This window comes from Leptonotus elevatus, chromosome 6, assembly GCF_054856555.1.
Source record: "Leptonotus elevatus isolate MCC_2025b chromosome 6, RoL_Lele_1.0, whole genome shotgun sequence".
NCBI classification, from domain to species: domain Eukaryota; kingdom Metazoa; phylum Chordata; class Actinopteri; order Syngnathiformes; family Syngnathidae; genus Leptonotus; species Leptonotus elevatus.
The window spans coordinates 9,720,525-9,735,542 of record NC_141244.1 but is presented as its reverse complement, the minus strand read 5'-3'; the positions used below and the strand labels follow the sequence as shown (position 1 = coordinate 9,735,542).

At 40.7% G+C, this 15,018-nt stretch overlaps 1 protein-coding gene across 2 annotated transcripts in view; it reads left to right on the top strand.

The window, feature by feature from the left end:
• LOC147171986 (dual specificity tyrosine-phosphorylation-regulated kinase 1B-like) overlaps window positions 1–15,018 on the top strand; it is a 64,087-nt gene that overhangs the window by 17,464 nt on the left and 31,605 nt on the right. Inside the window, exon 1 of one of the 2 annotated variants that reach the window (XM_086078831.1) lies at window positions 7,539–9,482. The exons of the other annotated variant lie outside the window; for it this stretch is intronic. Within the exon in view, the coding sequence (XP_085934957.1) occupies window positions 9,380–9,482 (103 nt within the window). The 5' untranslated portion in view covers window positions 7,539–9,379. Of the gene's footprint in view, window positions 1–7,538; window positions 9,483–15,018 lie in introns of those variants that run through there. 2 annotated transcript variants of the gene reach the window in all.

Sequence of the window (15,018 nt, the reverse complement as noted above, 5' to 3'; positions counted from 1 at the left end):
GTGGCGCATCAAATAAAATGGAAAAAAAGTCACGGCCCTTTATTACGACGACTGTATTGTTTGTGATCGGTTTGTCAACTCAAAGCCCATCAGCATGTAGAAAATACTCCTCATGGGTGAAGAAAAAAAGTCAGCTGGATCTGATCCTTTTTTTTCACCAATTAATATGATAAACCTGTAATCGACATTAGTCCGTCATTGTAATGTACTAGGTACACATATACAACCGTTGAGTAGTCATAGAGTGTATGTGCTAATGTCCTTTTTTTTTTTTTTTATTAATAAAGGGAGGGACATTTTTAATCCAATTAATTTATAAATTATTGAGATAATTGTTAGCTGCAGGTCTACTGTATATAACAGGCTTCCCCAATCCTGTTCCTTGAGGGACCGAGTCCCGCAGGTTTTAGATGTGTCCGTCCTCCAGCACACCTGATTCTAAAGATCAGGATCGTTATCAGGCTTCTGCAGAGCTTGCTGATTAGCTTGCTGATGAGCTTATTATATACATCTAAAACCTGCAGCACTCTGGCCCTCAAGGGCCAGCATTGGGGAAGCCTGGTATGCAATATAGATTGTGCATGAATATTCCAGTACAACCAACATTTCTGAAACACACATACCAGTTTGTTTGGTACCAAGAACCAGGCAGCCTTTCCTCCCCATTCTAAAAATTTACCTTTTTTTGTTTTGTTTTTGCTTATTTTCCATTTTAAAAAAATTACCAGTGACCATGAATAATACTTAGCTCTCTCAAAAAGAAAAAACAACTAAAAAGTGACCAGGACTTTGTTAGATGAAATGCAGCCATTTGCCTAACCCTATCACTGTGGTTGGTGCAACCTAATCTGTAGTGAATCACACCAATGGGTTTAAAAATGGCCACACGTATCACAAATGCATCAAATAAATGTAGCATACAGTATGTGATCAATATACATACAGTATGTGATCAAACATTTCAGATTGCAAGAATACAGGTGACATTTTATATGAACAATTTTTTTAGTTTTAGTGTAATGTGCTAATTTGTTTTATTTGGCTAAGACTACATGTCTAAGATAGATGTAGGTCAGTGGGTTATAATACATCAACAGGCTGAATCTGTAGATGATTAAACTGCTAGCTAAAGACTGTGTTTTCTGCATTAGCTAGCCACATTGTTTTCAATTATTTATTTGAAAAATTCATTAGTTACATTTATTATTTTATCAAAACATTTATTAGACAACTTGTCATAAAAATGAGAAGAGACGATCAAGCGTAATGAAGTGCTTTAAATTTCAATGAGTTGTCAACATTGACCATTTTGAATAGGTATTATGAATTTCGATCTAGATTCCACATGGAGAATCAATGTCCAGAAAGTAAAAACCTCCCAGTTTGGCTTTAGCTTTGGCTTTTGCAGAGAAAGGAGCTTGTTACCTGATGGAAGCACCTGTGTCTAAAGCCAATCTGTGGCAGGGTTTTACTTTCCTGACCTGAACTCTCCTGAACTCTGCAGTGTATATGTCATCCTTGTATACCCAAATTTGAGCCGGCTCATTGAGCTCCTCTGACAAGCATAACATTCAGCCGCAAAAACGAATTATTGTGTTTGGGAATGGTAAAAGTAATTTTGTAAACCGTCTAACCTGACATCCTCATTAATTATATATGAGCTTTACATTTTTTCTTTTTTGGGGGGTGGGGAGGGGCTGTAACGCTTGTAAATAAATGGGATGCAGTAATATTTCTCTTTTAGCATTAAATTAGAATTTTGGTCAAAGAGCTTCTGCATTCCACGTTATATGTTATATACGATCACATAAACAAAATGGAATAAAACATTACTGTGAAACAGCTAGACCATTGGTGGTGATGTAATAAATGTTGTCTTTATTGTGTATATATATTGTATGTATTTATCCTAAAATGATCATTCTTTTTTTTTTTTTTTTTTTTTTTTTTTTTCTTTCTTTTTTTTTTTTTTTTCTTTTCTTCTTTTTTAAGAGCTCAGTATTGTTCATTCGGAAATGTCATCATCATTGCTCTTTTTTTTTTTTTTTTTTTTTTTTTTAATATATATATATATATACACATATATACATACATATATACATATATACATACATACATACATACTTTTTTTTTTTTTTTGTGTGTGTGTGGGTGAGTATGTGTGTGTGCGTGCGTGCGTGCGTGTGTTTGTTAGCTCACCAGAAAACCTATTAGAAAAAAAAATCTTATACCGTTCACCTAAATCGAACACCAGGAGACCCGAGGGGACCGAAGAAAACCAAGGAAGGTGAAATCCAGCACCGACCAGACACCCCCCACCAGAACTCCTCCCCAGCCCAAGAAACATCCAGACCCCAACAAATCCAAAAAACATAAAGTCAGGGAGGCCTCAAGAGACCAACGGAGAGACCGAGAAAAGGAAGGAAGGACAGACGAAGCCGCGTGAGATCCGAGACACCAGCCTCCACCGATTCAATAACCTGAGGAGGAAACAGATTGTGTCTGAGTTTCGGTAGATGCTGGTGTGGTGGATCTGGCATGCATGAAAATCTCCACCAAAGAGGGGAGCCGTCGACCCCCGCCGGAACAGAGCAAGCGCAACACCTCAGGGCCCCCCAGGCCGCGGCAGCGCCAAAGGACGACCCCCGGGCCCCACCAGGGCCACCGGCCGGAGAGCAAACCCAGGAGCAGGAGCGCCCCCCGCCCCAACACGGCCCGCGCCCCCGGCCCAACGCAGCAGGACGGGGCACTGCAGGCCCACCAGGCACCCCACCGGCCCCCAACCCCCGCCCCCCCACCACCCCCCGCCCCCCATCCACCCCCCGCCACCCACCCCAACCCAGCCCCAGCCGCCCCCATGCCCCCAATCCCCCAGACACCCCCCACCCCCAGCACCCCCCCACCCCGCAACCCCCACCACCGCCCCCCCCCAACAAAGCCGCCCCCCCCCCGACCCCACCCCGACCAACCGGCAGCCCCCCAACCCCCGACCCCCAGCCCCCGGGGACCACCCGCACCCAGGCACCGGCGCCGAAGAGGGGCCGGACAGCGGAGCGGAGAGGGCAGCCGCGCCCACCCCACCCCCCGCCGTGTGGAAGGACGGAACACCGGGGGCAGAAGGGGGAGATGGGGGCACCGGAGGGCGGCCGACACCCCCGAACCCCAGGCCCAGCGGGGGAAGGCCCCGGTCGTCACCCCAGCGTTCTTTGTGAAAATTAACCCCTGTTACTGAGTCCGCCAGCTCGCGGACTGGCGAACTCTACCCCTAAACCGTGAATGTGACCCTACCCAGTGTATATACAAGTGTGTGTGTGTGGTGCATTAAAATTAGGAGCAGGTGAACCGGAGCCGATGGAAATGATATTCCCACGCTCCGATCCACCCGCCACCCAAGCATGTTGCTGAGTGTATGTGGTGCATTAAAAAAAATAGATAGGGCGGGGGGGGGGGGGGGGGGGGCGGTTGGCGACACAGACAGGGGACCGCAGCACTGCTCTATACTGCGGCCCCCAACCGATGGCACCCCCACAAGCCCCCAAGCCCCCCCCCCCCACCCACAAGTTGTGTGGTGTATTAAAATTGGAGGGGAGTTGTAGGGTGAAGACGGTGTTTCCACCCTACCCCACCCCCCAAAGTGTGTTATGTGCCCTATATGTCTATAAAAGTGTATTGTGCAAACCTAGTGTAGTGAGTTAAGAGGTGTGACCAGCAATGAGTAAAATGATCATTCTAATAAATTAGTATTGTGTTGTACATTACTGACTGGCTGATTGCTGTCCATGCATAGGTACAGAGCAGCTCAAACAATGTTGCTAATGCATCCGAAGCCGAAACCCCTGAGGCCTTTAACTCGTCCTATATTTGATTCCTCAATGCCTGTGTCATACCTCCTTGGTTTTGTTTTTGTCTCTCTGGCACCGCCAAGTGCTGAGAAAGAGGATGATAAATCCGCGTGTAAAGTGCTCCTCCATTCCGCTCCGAAAGCACCCTGCAGTAGCAGCATGGTAATTCCGCTCCTCTATCTTTCCTCTGCATCGTGTTTACCTAGCAACAAGCATCACCCGCTGCTGGCCATCCCATTGGTCATTTGAAAACGCACCGGGGACCAATGGCAGAGCTGTTGCCATGGTACAGCGTATAGTTGCCGGGTGGAAATTTGCTGCAAGGCACGTGAGTGTCAGAGTCTGCTTGCCTCCTCACAGTACTGTTGTAATCTCTGCTGTCTGACCGTTAATACATCTGAATGTGATTTAGTGGAAACCAGTCAGTATTTCAGGAAAGGAAAAATATACATTCTTCATACATATATACATATTTGATATTAAAACAGACCCCCTCCCCCCACCACCACCAACAACAAAAAATCACTGCAACTACAGTACACTGAAATTGTTAAAAATCAACCATTAAGACGGCATTGTTCTTAATACCTAGAGGTATCGTTTTAGACCCCCCCAAACCATGAGCACTGTCTTCACTGTTTTTCATATGCAGTTGAAATAATAAATTTGATGAATTTGATCAAACAATACAAACATCTAAGCAAAATTTGTATGCAATAAATTGTTGAAAAATAAAATTGGAGCATTATTATACATAAGATTAAGTTATTGATAGCTAACTAAATAATAATAATTATTATTATTATTATTTGATACTGCTCATGTGATATTTTTTCCTAAGTGTAACTATCTGTATCTGAAATGTACAGGTATACCTGAGTGTAATGCTAGATTAAATCTATCTAGAATGAATTATTGATCAGGTTTTTAATTCATCTTTTTTTTCATTTAATTTCTTATTACACTGATTTGAATACTTAAAGTCAACATGTATACTATTTTATGGTTGAGTTTTGTCTTTTTTACATTTTACTACTTCATCCTAAATTGGCAGATGTTTTATTGAAAATACTAAAACTATGAAACACATAATTTCAGTCATATATCCTTATTATTATTGTAATGATGAGCTTTTTTTGTTTGTTTTTTAAATTATGATTGGTCTTCACTACAATGGACTGGTGACCAGTTGAGGGTCGATCCCGTCATTTGCCCCATTTCAGCTGGGATAGGTTCCAGCTCCATTAGCCATGTGTTTGTGCCATGGCATGACCAAGAACACTCACACACTTGGCCACCTGTTGCTCATCTGCTTGTAGTTTTAGAACGGCAAACGCACCCGCCCATGTGAAACAAATACTTGGCTGAGATTATACGGTATATACAGTATGTAATAAAGTTATCATATGTACAAACAAAGTTAGGTGTGATTCAATGTGTTTTTTCCGTAAATGCAAAAATATATTTTCTGTTTATCAAGGTGATAGATTATCAAATGACAACAATGGATTACATGTTATGTGTCAAGAAGCTAGTTGAGACAAAGACATCAACAAGCTAACTCTACACTATTTAGCCAGAAAGTCATTTTATGTGAAGAAATTAGGAAGTAAAATAGATTTTTATGAAAGGAACACAGTTATGACTTGGCAAATTGTTGTGGAACAATGGAGGTCTATCTATTCTGGGTCTTTGCTCCTATACAATCAGATTAGACAGAGTCAATCACTCTGTGAGATGTGCTTTGGGTATTTCATAAGCAGACCACCCTTGTAGTGATACATCTGTGTGTGATTACCACCTTATCTTAAATAGGCTTTGAATGTTGCTTCCTGTTTGTTTATGTGTTTTTATGAGAATGAGCCTTTAAATGTGATCTCTATAATTATAGTAAGTTATTAGGCCATGCTGTCTTTATTTAGCCATGACTTGTCAGCTGTTTGTCAGCATTTGGGAGTGGTATGATTCCGACTGTAGGTTTTGAGCCGATTGCAAAAGAAAGTTGCCGAAATTCAAGCTAAAATGCTGTAGACGTATGTGCTGAACTTTGACACTTTAGTCTGGATCTTTGTAAACTCAAGGACATTTCAAACTAAAATACTATCTAATGGCTACATGTGCTGACCTAGTAATCATCACTAAATTATATCAAGTCATTTGATTGTTTCAGCTTAATGGACAATGTTTAAAGGTTAGTTGTATTCCACCAATCATTTAATCAACACAATGACCGTATTATGATAGGAGGTCGAGGCTCTATTTTTGCAAACCATTCTATTTTAAGACTGTATAAGCTGAACGATATCAAAAGATTAGTGTCACTAAATAGCAAATGAATCAACAAGAATTTGACACACATTTATCTATGCTGCGTGAATTGTATTTGAGGGTGAATTTCCCTTTAAGCCGTGGAGCTGTCAGCTGGTTTATGACACTGTTTGTGTGCTGAGCTGTTCCCAGGCAGCATTGTGCCTGATTTAGCCGGAATGCTCGGATAGCAACAGGAACAACTTTTAGCTTTGGCTGGTTAGTGAGGGGAAGTCACATATCAGATCAGTGAGCATGTGCGCATGGAAGCCCTTTGCCCTGCTCTTCTCCATGCTCCCGACAGTTTTCCCCCCCTCCCTCGCCTCCCTCCTTCCAATTCTACCTGACATCCTCAAACTATTTCCGCGTCATTCCTGCATCGCGCCGTTTGAAGAGACACTGGGAAACCAAGCCAAGTGCTCCTCCCACAGATCGACTCGGTGTCCAATCACAGCCGGGGACTACACTTTACGTAGCCAATGGCGTTGCAGCTGCCATGGCGTCGGGTAGCAACAGAGCCTGTGGGAGGGTGCGTGCTGAGTGAGGGAGAGGCTGCCCTCACCCCAGCACAGAGAAGTAGAAACCGTTTAGAAGACTGAATAAAAAAAGAGGCTTTGTGTATTATTTGTTGCCTCTTTTATCATTATGACTGTTGGTTGTAACTGAATAAAAAAAGAGGCTTTGTGTATTATTTGTTGCCCCTTTTATCATTATGACTGTTGGTTGTAATTTCACATAGATGTGTTTTGTCTTTAAATGTTAATTTTTCCTTCAGCACAGCAAGTTTATTTATGCCAGTACATTATATATGTTATGCACATGCGTTAAAGGTTCTTAAACCTACAGGTTATTTTCTTAATATTTTTGTACCTCACGTGATCGTTTTCGGATAGCATAAATAGCTGTTGTAAATTTACTTAATTGAAAATATAACAACTTCCCCCTTCATTGTAATGACTATTATAGAGATTTTTTTTTTAAATTGTCATTTAGATTTGCAGCAAGTGGTTGTAATAGAGCAGGAGTTTATTCTTGAAATTGTGGCATGGGTCTAACTTAATGTTGTCTATATATGTGAATATAAAGTTCCAGTAAATATACTCCGTTGTTACTATAAATGGACAGGACGAGAGAGAGGTCTATTTGGAAGAGGCTACTTCGAGCACACGGAGAGGGTTGTTGCCCCGCTTGCCCAAATGCATTTGTCATGTTAAGATCCACTTCACGAAACAGTCTGCAGTTTCAGTTTTGTACTATCTGAAGTAAGAATACTCATCGCCAACGTCAGCTTTATTGAATTGCGTCACTGTTGCTGATAAAAGCAGTGATACGTGGGGCTGCGAAAGAGCGCCTTCTCTCACCTTCGCGCTGTGCAATATGGTACAGTCCTAATCGCAGGGTGGGGAGCTGTGAGAAGGAGAGCACAGATTCCCTGTAACGGAGAAACACTGGGTGAAGCAAAGGGAAACGGGCAAGAAACATGACTCTAGATTGCCCTTGTGAAGGTTTCCACCTCGAAGGATTACAAAAAACCCTGATTTAAACTTATTTAATACCCAGAAGGGCACAACGGCAAAGTAGGCGAGGACACTAAAGTGAACGGAAGGGGAGCGGAAGCGCCGCAAGAGTCGCGCCAAGAAGGCACCCAGGGTATCTGACAGCAAACTCAGGAACTTCAACTGCATTTGGTGGACTTGAAGACGAGTCTGGAATTTGGGATTGTGTCGTTCAAGACGCCGTGTTTGATTGTGATTAATTACCTCTTCCTGGAGCGAGCTGTGCTTCGCACAACATCGGATTGTGTCACAGCTTGGAAACAACAGGCGGGCAGGTCGCTAGCGTCCTGTGTGGTTTACACGGGGAACGTTCGGCGTTTAACACAAAGTACTGGATTCAAAACGGTCAATTTTTCGTCTTTGGTTCACCCCACCTGACACGTCGTTGCCGTGCGAGTGTGGATATTCTGTCTGAGGAACTTTTTTGTGGAATTATACAAGTTGAAGTGGACTGTTTTTTTGGTTTCCTCGAGTTTGTATAACTGCTAGTTGACAGCCAGCTTTCAGATAGTGCGTGGGCTTTTCTTTATTCTCTGGTGGTATTAAGGGGCTTATTTTACTGGCCGAGGCCTGCCATCCATCCTCCTCTGTAGCCAGGCGATGGGCTGCTGAGTGACCACAACCCTGAAGACTCCTTGGAGCTTTGTCTGCACTGTCTTTGTGACATTGCCAGTAGATGACAGTGAGTGTCAGGGTTTTAAGCCGAGAGATAACCTCTCTCTACGCTGTCCTACACCAACCAGTGCCCAGTCCCCCAGAAAGCATCTGTAATTGGACCTATTTTTAGAGGAAGGGATGGGGTAAAAGCAGAAAGCTAGAAATTCAACTCCCCTCCTTCTCTTCTACCCCCTTCCATCAGCCCATTTTGCAGAAAGCTGGGGTAGCCTGGTTCCAGAGGAATTGCGACTAATTGTGTTTTACAAGAGGATAGACAGAAAATCAAAAGTTATACAAACATATTCAAATGAATAATTTGAGTGAGATAGGTCAGAATAATTTTGACGGATGTCTTTCAAGCCTGGGAATACCTGCTGCACTGGATTTTATTGCTAACGGTTGCACTGGACAGAAAAATACCGTTTTGGATTACAAATTAAACATGTCTGATGAACTGCTTCTTTCCTACTTAGGGTTAATCCTACCCAGGACAACATTCATACCATTATGCCATTAGGATCCATGACAGAGTAGAAATCTTTTAATATTCTAGAATAGTAGGACCTACTTTCGACTACCTAAAATAAGTTACCAGCAATCTGGAGCAGTGCAAACTTCCATGTAAAAGCTACCCTGACTAACCAAATATTACCCACATCCCCCAACCACAGAGAAGAGAATATATATGTAGAATGATATCTCTATAGCTATAGTGTAACTCTTTACATCCTTTATATTTTTACTTAAGATAGACAAGCTGCCTGTACACCAATTGGTTGCCTTAGAAACCACAGTAACAAAGAAACAAGCTAGAGAAGACGGTGCCTTTTCATTTGATTGGTTGGTTTCCCACCATTTCAAGATTGACTGAGTCAGTTGGACAAACTGATAGAGCAAACTCTGGGATTGAAAACACCTCATGAAGGTTACTGAAGACCCCCACAAAGGCTGCCCACCTGTGAAATCATTTGATTGATTGGGTTTCCCTTCTGGATTGACCTTTTGCCAAGTGTTTCCATGGTGATCACATCATCATCTGTGGAGGACAAGACTGTGCCCCCTTGCAGAATGGTCCAATCACAACCCTGGATCGCCTCTTCCCTCCATCGTGACAATAAAAGTCAGTTCCCACACACACACATGCAAACGTGCACGAACATGCACTTTTGAACACTTTTTAAAAACAAACAAAGCAATGCATGTGTATGTTTCTCAATGCAATTATGCAATAACGATTAGTGTTAGAGATGGACATTTTACAAATGTTCCTTGATGAGCTGTGAGAAAATAATATATTTTAAAATTCAAATCTCAAGTAGGTTGGAGAAATTTTCGCTGAATCTTCCTGTCAGCATCATATTGAGCAGAATAATGTGGCCTGGAGCAGTTGCCAAAACAGATGTCTGCATGGATATACCTCAGCTTCCCTTAGCTGATGTCCATGTTCTTTAAAACCGCAAACAGTTGAAACAATTGATCGAATTCATCATTTGTATTTATGAATAGGCTTACTTAGTTGATGTAGCTGTTACTTAGTATAGTTTTGATTGTTTTTTTTTTGCTAATGTTTCAGTTTCTTGAATGTATCATCACACAGCCAGAGTGTATATTAGTGTGATAAAGCAACTCTGCAACAAGTTGCATTGCCGTTGTGTGTGAATCTCACCACTGTGGTGATGTTTGTGTATTAACGCATTCCATAAGGTATTTTGTAGCCAAAAAAGCTTTGGACACCTGGCTACCTCAAATTTAAATAGGTTCTTGTTTCTAACTGGTGTCCTTTTTTTTGAAAGGTCCATTAATTGTCAGCAGGTTTGTTCTGACGGGGTTGTTAGCATGTGAACACTATTTACATTAACATTTTGTACAATTTTTCCATCATTTGGACCTATGAAGTGTAACAAGCGCACTAATGCTTGTGTCATTTAGTTTTACTTGGTTTTCTGAAGTTAACACTCTGTTTTATTTTTAAAACTTTCGTCAACTTTTTAAAGTTTTTGTCACCCAAATTAACAGAAATTGCGCTGCAATGCTTTTATTATTGTTAGGATTGCAATTTGTATCTGTAGCGTATATAGGGGTCACCAACGTGGTGCGTGTGGGCACTAGGTACCTCCAAAAGACCAAATGAGTAGCCTGTAGGCTTGTTCTAAAAATAGCTCACCAGTGATGGTACAATGTGATTTCCCACGAATATTTTATAAGTGATCATTTGAAAATTTGAACATTGGTAGATATTTAAGTTTCATAATTATTTGGGGGGGATCTTTATACTGCATTTCCTCAAATAGTGGCTGGTAAAGTTTATTTGCTCAATCTCAAGGGGCATTGTGAGTCCAGTCAAAGGAAGGTGTTCATTTGAGGGAGGCTCATATTGGCACAAATGTTTCAAGATACTTTCCCTACTATTTTCATGAAGACTTGTGACTTCAGCGTTTTCAACCCAAAATGTGTAACTGAGCTGGGGCGATGGTCAGTTTACTATGCTGAGCACCCGCACCATGTGTAGAGGCTCGTCCTCGGAGCAGGCGACCCCGGTTCGATTCCCGGGACGTGCGGTCCCTTCCTGCAGGTTATTCCCTCCCTCTCCCATTTCCTATCAACTCTTCAGCTGTCCCGTCATTTAGAGGCTAAAAAGACAACAATATATACTGTATATATATATATATATTTTTTTTTTAAGTGTAACTGAGCTAACTGTAAATTATCTTTGAATGTACGTTTATTCTCGGTTCATATCAATATTGTGCTCAATTCAGAGGGGGGAACTAATTGTTCCGTACTTGTTTCCTCGTTGTTGTTAGACAGACCAGGTTACACAGCTTGGTTAAAGCAGACTGTCTGGTGTACTCGAGCAAACAAGTGTAGACTCTGCCCGATGTGTGTCTTGTGTGTCGTATGTTTTATTATTTAAGCGATTTGTTTCCTCTAAACATAGTTCTCACGACTTCTTTTGGTTTTAAAGACCGCAGCACAGGCTTTGTCTGCAATTTGGGAAAGTTAGAGAATGTAGCAGTACAGTAGTAGGCGTTACTAGTTGAGAAAATACGGGAACACAAAATTTCAATCACCCAAAAAGTTTTTGTTTGACTTCACATTTAAAGTATTTGTTGGTATTGTGAGATAGAAATCATTTAGTAAAAGCTGGTTAGACTGACTGGTGCATCCAAGGCATGCATAGAAATAATAGTGTGTACAGTATTTGGATTGGTGGTTTGGAGGATGGATGAATGGATCAGGTCTTTTTCTACTTGGATTTCTTTGAACTATCTAATGAATACCTATTGTTCAATAGTAATTTACCGGTATGTCTGCTACAGGTCCGCATCAACTTGAGGTCTGTATTTAATGTGTAATTCAGATGTACAGTAGAGTGCCCTCCATAATTATTGGCACATGAGGTTAAGATGTGTTAAAAGCCTTATAATAAAATCTAATTTTATTGCAGAACTAAGCATACTGAAAATTGCAGAGAAGGTTCACCAGACAAAGAATCAAGCTCCTCCCATAGTCATCTCAGTTCCCAGATCTCAAACCCAATGGAAACCTACGGCGTGAGCTAAGGAGGAGAGTGCAGAGCACCAGGTAGCCCCCAGGAACCACAAGTGTTGCCTGTTGGCTAAGGCCGTTTGAAAGAGCTATATAAATAAAGATGACTTGACCTGACTTGATTGAGCTCGGCAGCAACGCATTTTAACTGCAGTTGCAGTGTTGCGCCATTATGGAGGCGATATATCAACAGCAGTTCACCCGAAAGACCTCAAGCAACAACCGAAGAAGAAACAGCTTTCTTTTCTCCTTTTTTAACTTTAATCTACCGAAGAAGAAACAGATCATGGAGCAACCGTTGCACACGCCCATTTCCTGGTTGTGAGGCAGAGGTGGCGCGTTTCAGCCATCGCCATAGTCATAAAAACACAGCATATACAATAACCATAATAGTGTTTTACAACGCTGAACTATATTTACAATTTAACATGTACTAATGGATTAATTTTTAATGATTGTAAAAAATGGCTAAAATTAATGGCAACTTTTGTATTCATATAATTTCTCATTATAGTCCCTGATCATAAAATGGCTGCAGGAGGGCGGCCGATAATGGTATAGGTCACCGCCGCGAGTACCGATTCCTTAAAATAAGACTGGTATTGGCACCGAAACCGATGCCTGGTATCTGTAGTCACCCAACATGGTCAGGATCATACCACTTCTGCCTCATTTTGGGCCAGGAAAAACACTGAGTACCTCACAAAATTGAGTGCATATTTCAGCAACCATTTTATTATGTATTTTGAAGGGACATTACTACATAAATTAAACTTGGATACAACTTTAGAGTAGTACAGCGCTAATTGTAGTTCATTGAAAATTGTCAAACTAGCTGGGAAAATAAATACACTATATATATATCTGTATTGTACCTGTATGCCTTTTAAACATGTAAAACCACCCGTCGTATTTATCATGTTCATGTGGTTTCTGCTTGAAAGGACCACACAAATGTATTTATTGATTTGTGATGTTAACTTAGGTTTCTTTGGGTACAATTCTGTCATGTTGGCCACTGGGGAAAAAATTATTAGGAAAAATATGCATTGAATCAATATTGATTGAGATGTGTATTGTATTGTATTGTATTGCTAGCTAGACAAGAACTATTGTGTATTCAGAGTTGAGGACAGTAACTGTGCAATCTGTACAGAGACTACACTACACTTAATATCTATAGTATTGTGCCTTGAGAATATGTAGTATTAACATTACTCATATTGAAGGGTGTACTCATATTTGTGAGCTTCTGTATGTACACATAGAAACCATAACCTTACATGCTCGATTTTCTATTTCGTCTGCCAATTATAATAGTTTTAAGTTATGCTTTTCGCTGTAATTTTAAGACCATTGCTGTTTTTAGCTCATATAGCATTTGTTTTTGCTTAATTAAATGAGATGCTTTATAAGAGTTGTTGCATATTCCACTTCAAATTAGTAAAAGCCTACAATGTGTGAAACACCCAGGACCTCAGTGTTTCATTCTGTTTTCATACACATTACAGAAGGACAGTCCTGTTTTTGTATTTGTAATCACCATTCCGATTACGGTACAGATGGCTTGCAACTACATGTAAACTGCTATAATTTAGCAATGTTTACAATGTCATTCAAAACTGAGCATTATTGTCTTTATAAAACCCCCGCATATTTGTGGTTCTGCATTAGTGGTTTAATACAGTGGAAGTTAAGAGTATTGGAACTCTTTGGAGTTTCTAGCATTTGGCAAATGTAGTCTGATTTTCATCTAAAACACAAGACTACGGCATACCCAGTTTGCACATGTATCTCATTATGTCCTTTTCTTCAAAGTGAGATGTGAATTCACTTGGATGGAATGTTGACTGATAAACTCAAATTTTGTCACTGGTCTCCATTGTAAATCATTCACCAACCGCCGCTACTATCCTGCCAACATGGCTGCGTAAAACAAATGCACACGGGAATAAGTCACATGACGTCTGGAGCTCTATATAAAAGTTGTGATAGTTTATCTCACGATCCTGTTTTAAAGATTAAAGACATGGTCTGAAGTTTTTACGTAAACACAACATTCAAAACTGACGCTCGAGGAAGCAGCCAACCGGGAACGAGCGTGAAAACAGCCCACCAATCAGGAACACTCGTTTGCTCAGCTGTATTTGCATATGCAGACTACTATCCTGCCATGCACACAGGGATAAGTCACATGACGTCTGGAGCGCTATATAAAAGTTGTGATAGTTTATGCCATTGGTTATGTGAAAGTTGTGATAGTTTATGTCACGATCTTGTCACGTTTTCATAGGGTCCATCCATACCCATGCAAAATGACTGTATTCTTTAAAGGATTACTAAGGACATAGTGAATATTTTGCTCAAAGTAGCATTATTCATTCGCACTTGAGTATGTACCATTAGTCTCATAGCTTAACGTGTCATACTCGTACCTTGATCAAAACTAGAAGACTACATAATTGTTGACATCTTACTAACAACTATATGTAAACCAAACTACATCAGCACAACATTTTCTTTTTTTCGCCCTCCTTTCGTGTTGGCTTCAAGTAGCAAGTTGGGTTGCCCACTATAAAATATATAAAATATTTTGACGCTCATCTCAGATATGATGATCATTAATTCATAAATGGACATGTGCATATACAATCTGAAAATTACAGAGAAAGTGTGATATTGTTTTCACTGATTACACTGTCTGGAGTAAATGCTGAAGTACCTTATCTAAATGTAAAAGGAGTCATGTTGCAGAATGTGTAAAAAACATTCATAACAATTTGGCACACCTAGTTGGAGGGGCAGTGGTGATCTGGATGGTGAGTCTTGTGACCACAACCTGGGGCAGTATCACTACCCAGTTGTATTAGAATTTTGTCACATTTTCTCCCCATTCTTTTTATTTGTATCAATCAGTTTTACATGATCACATGCTATATCATCTTGTACTGTATGTTTATTGACGTTGATAATTGAAGTTATTGAGATAGTATGTAAAGTTTGCCTTACCCAGCTTCTCAATGATTTGTTGTTTGTTTTCAAAACAAGTTATTTCTCCTTTATGAATAATGAATGAATGAGTCATCATTCATTCACACATTGTTTGA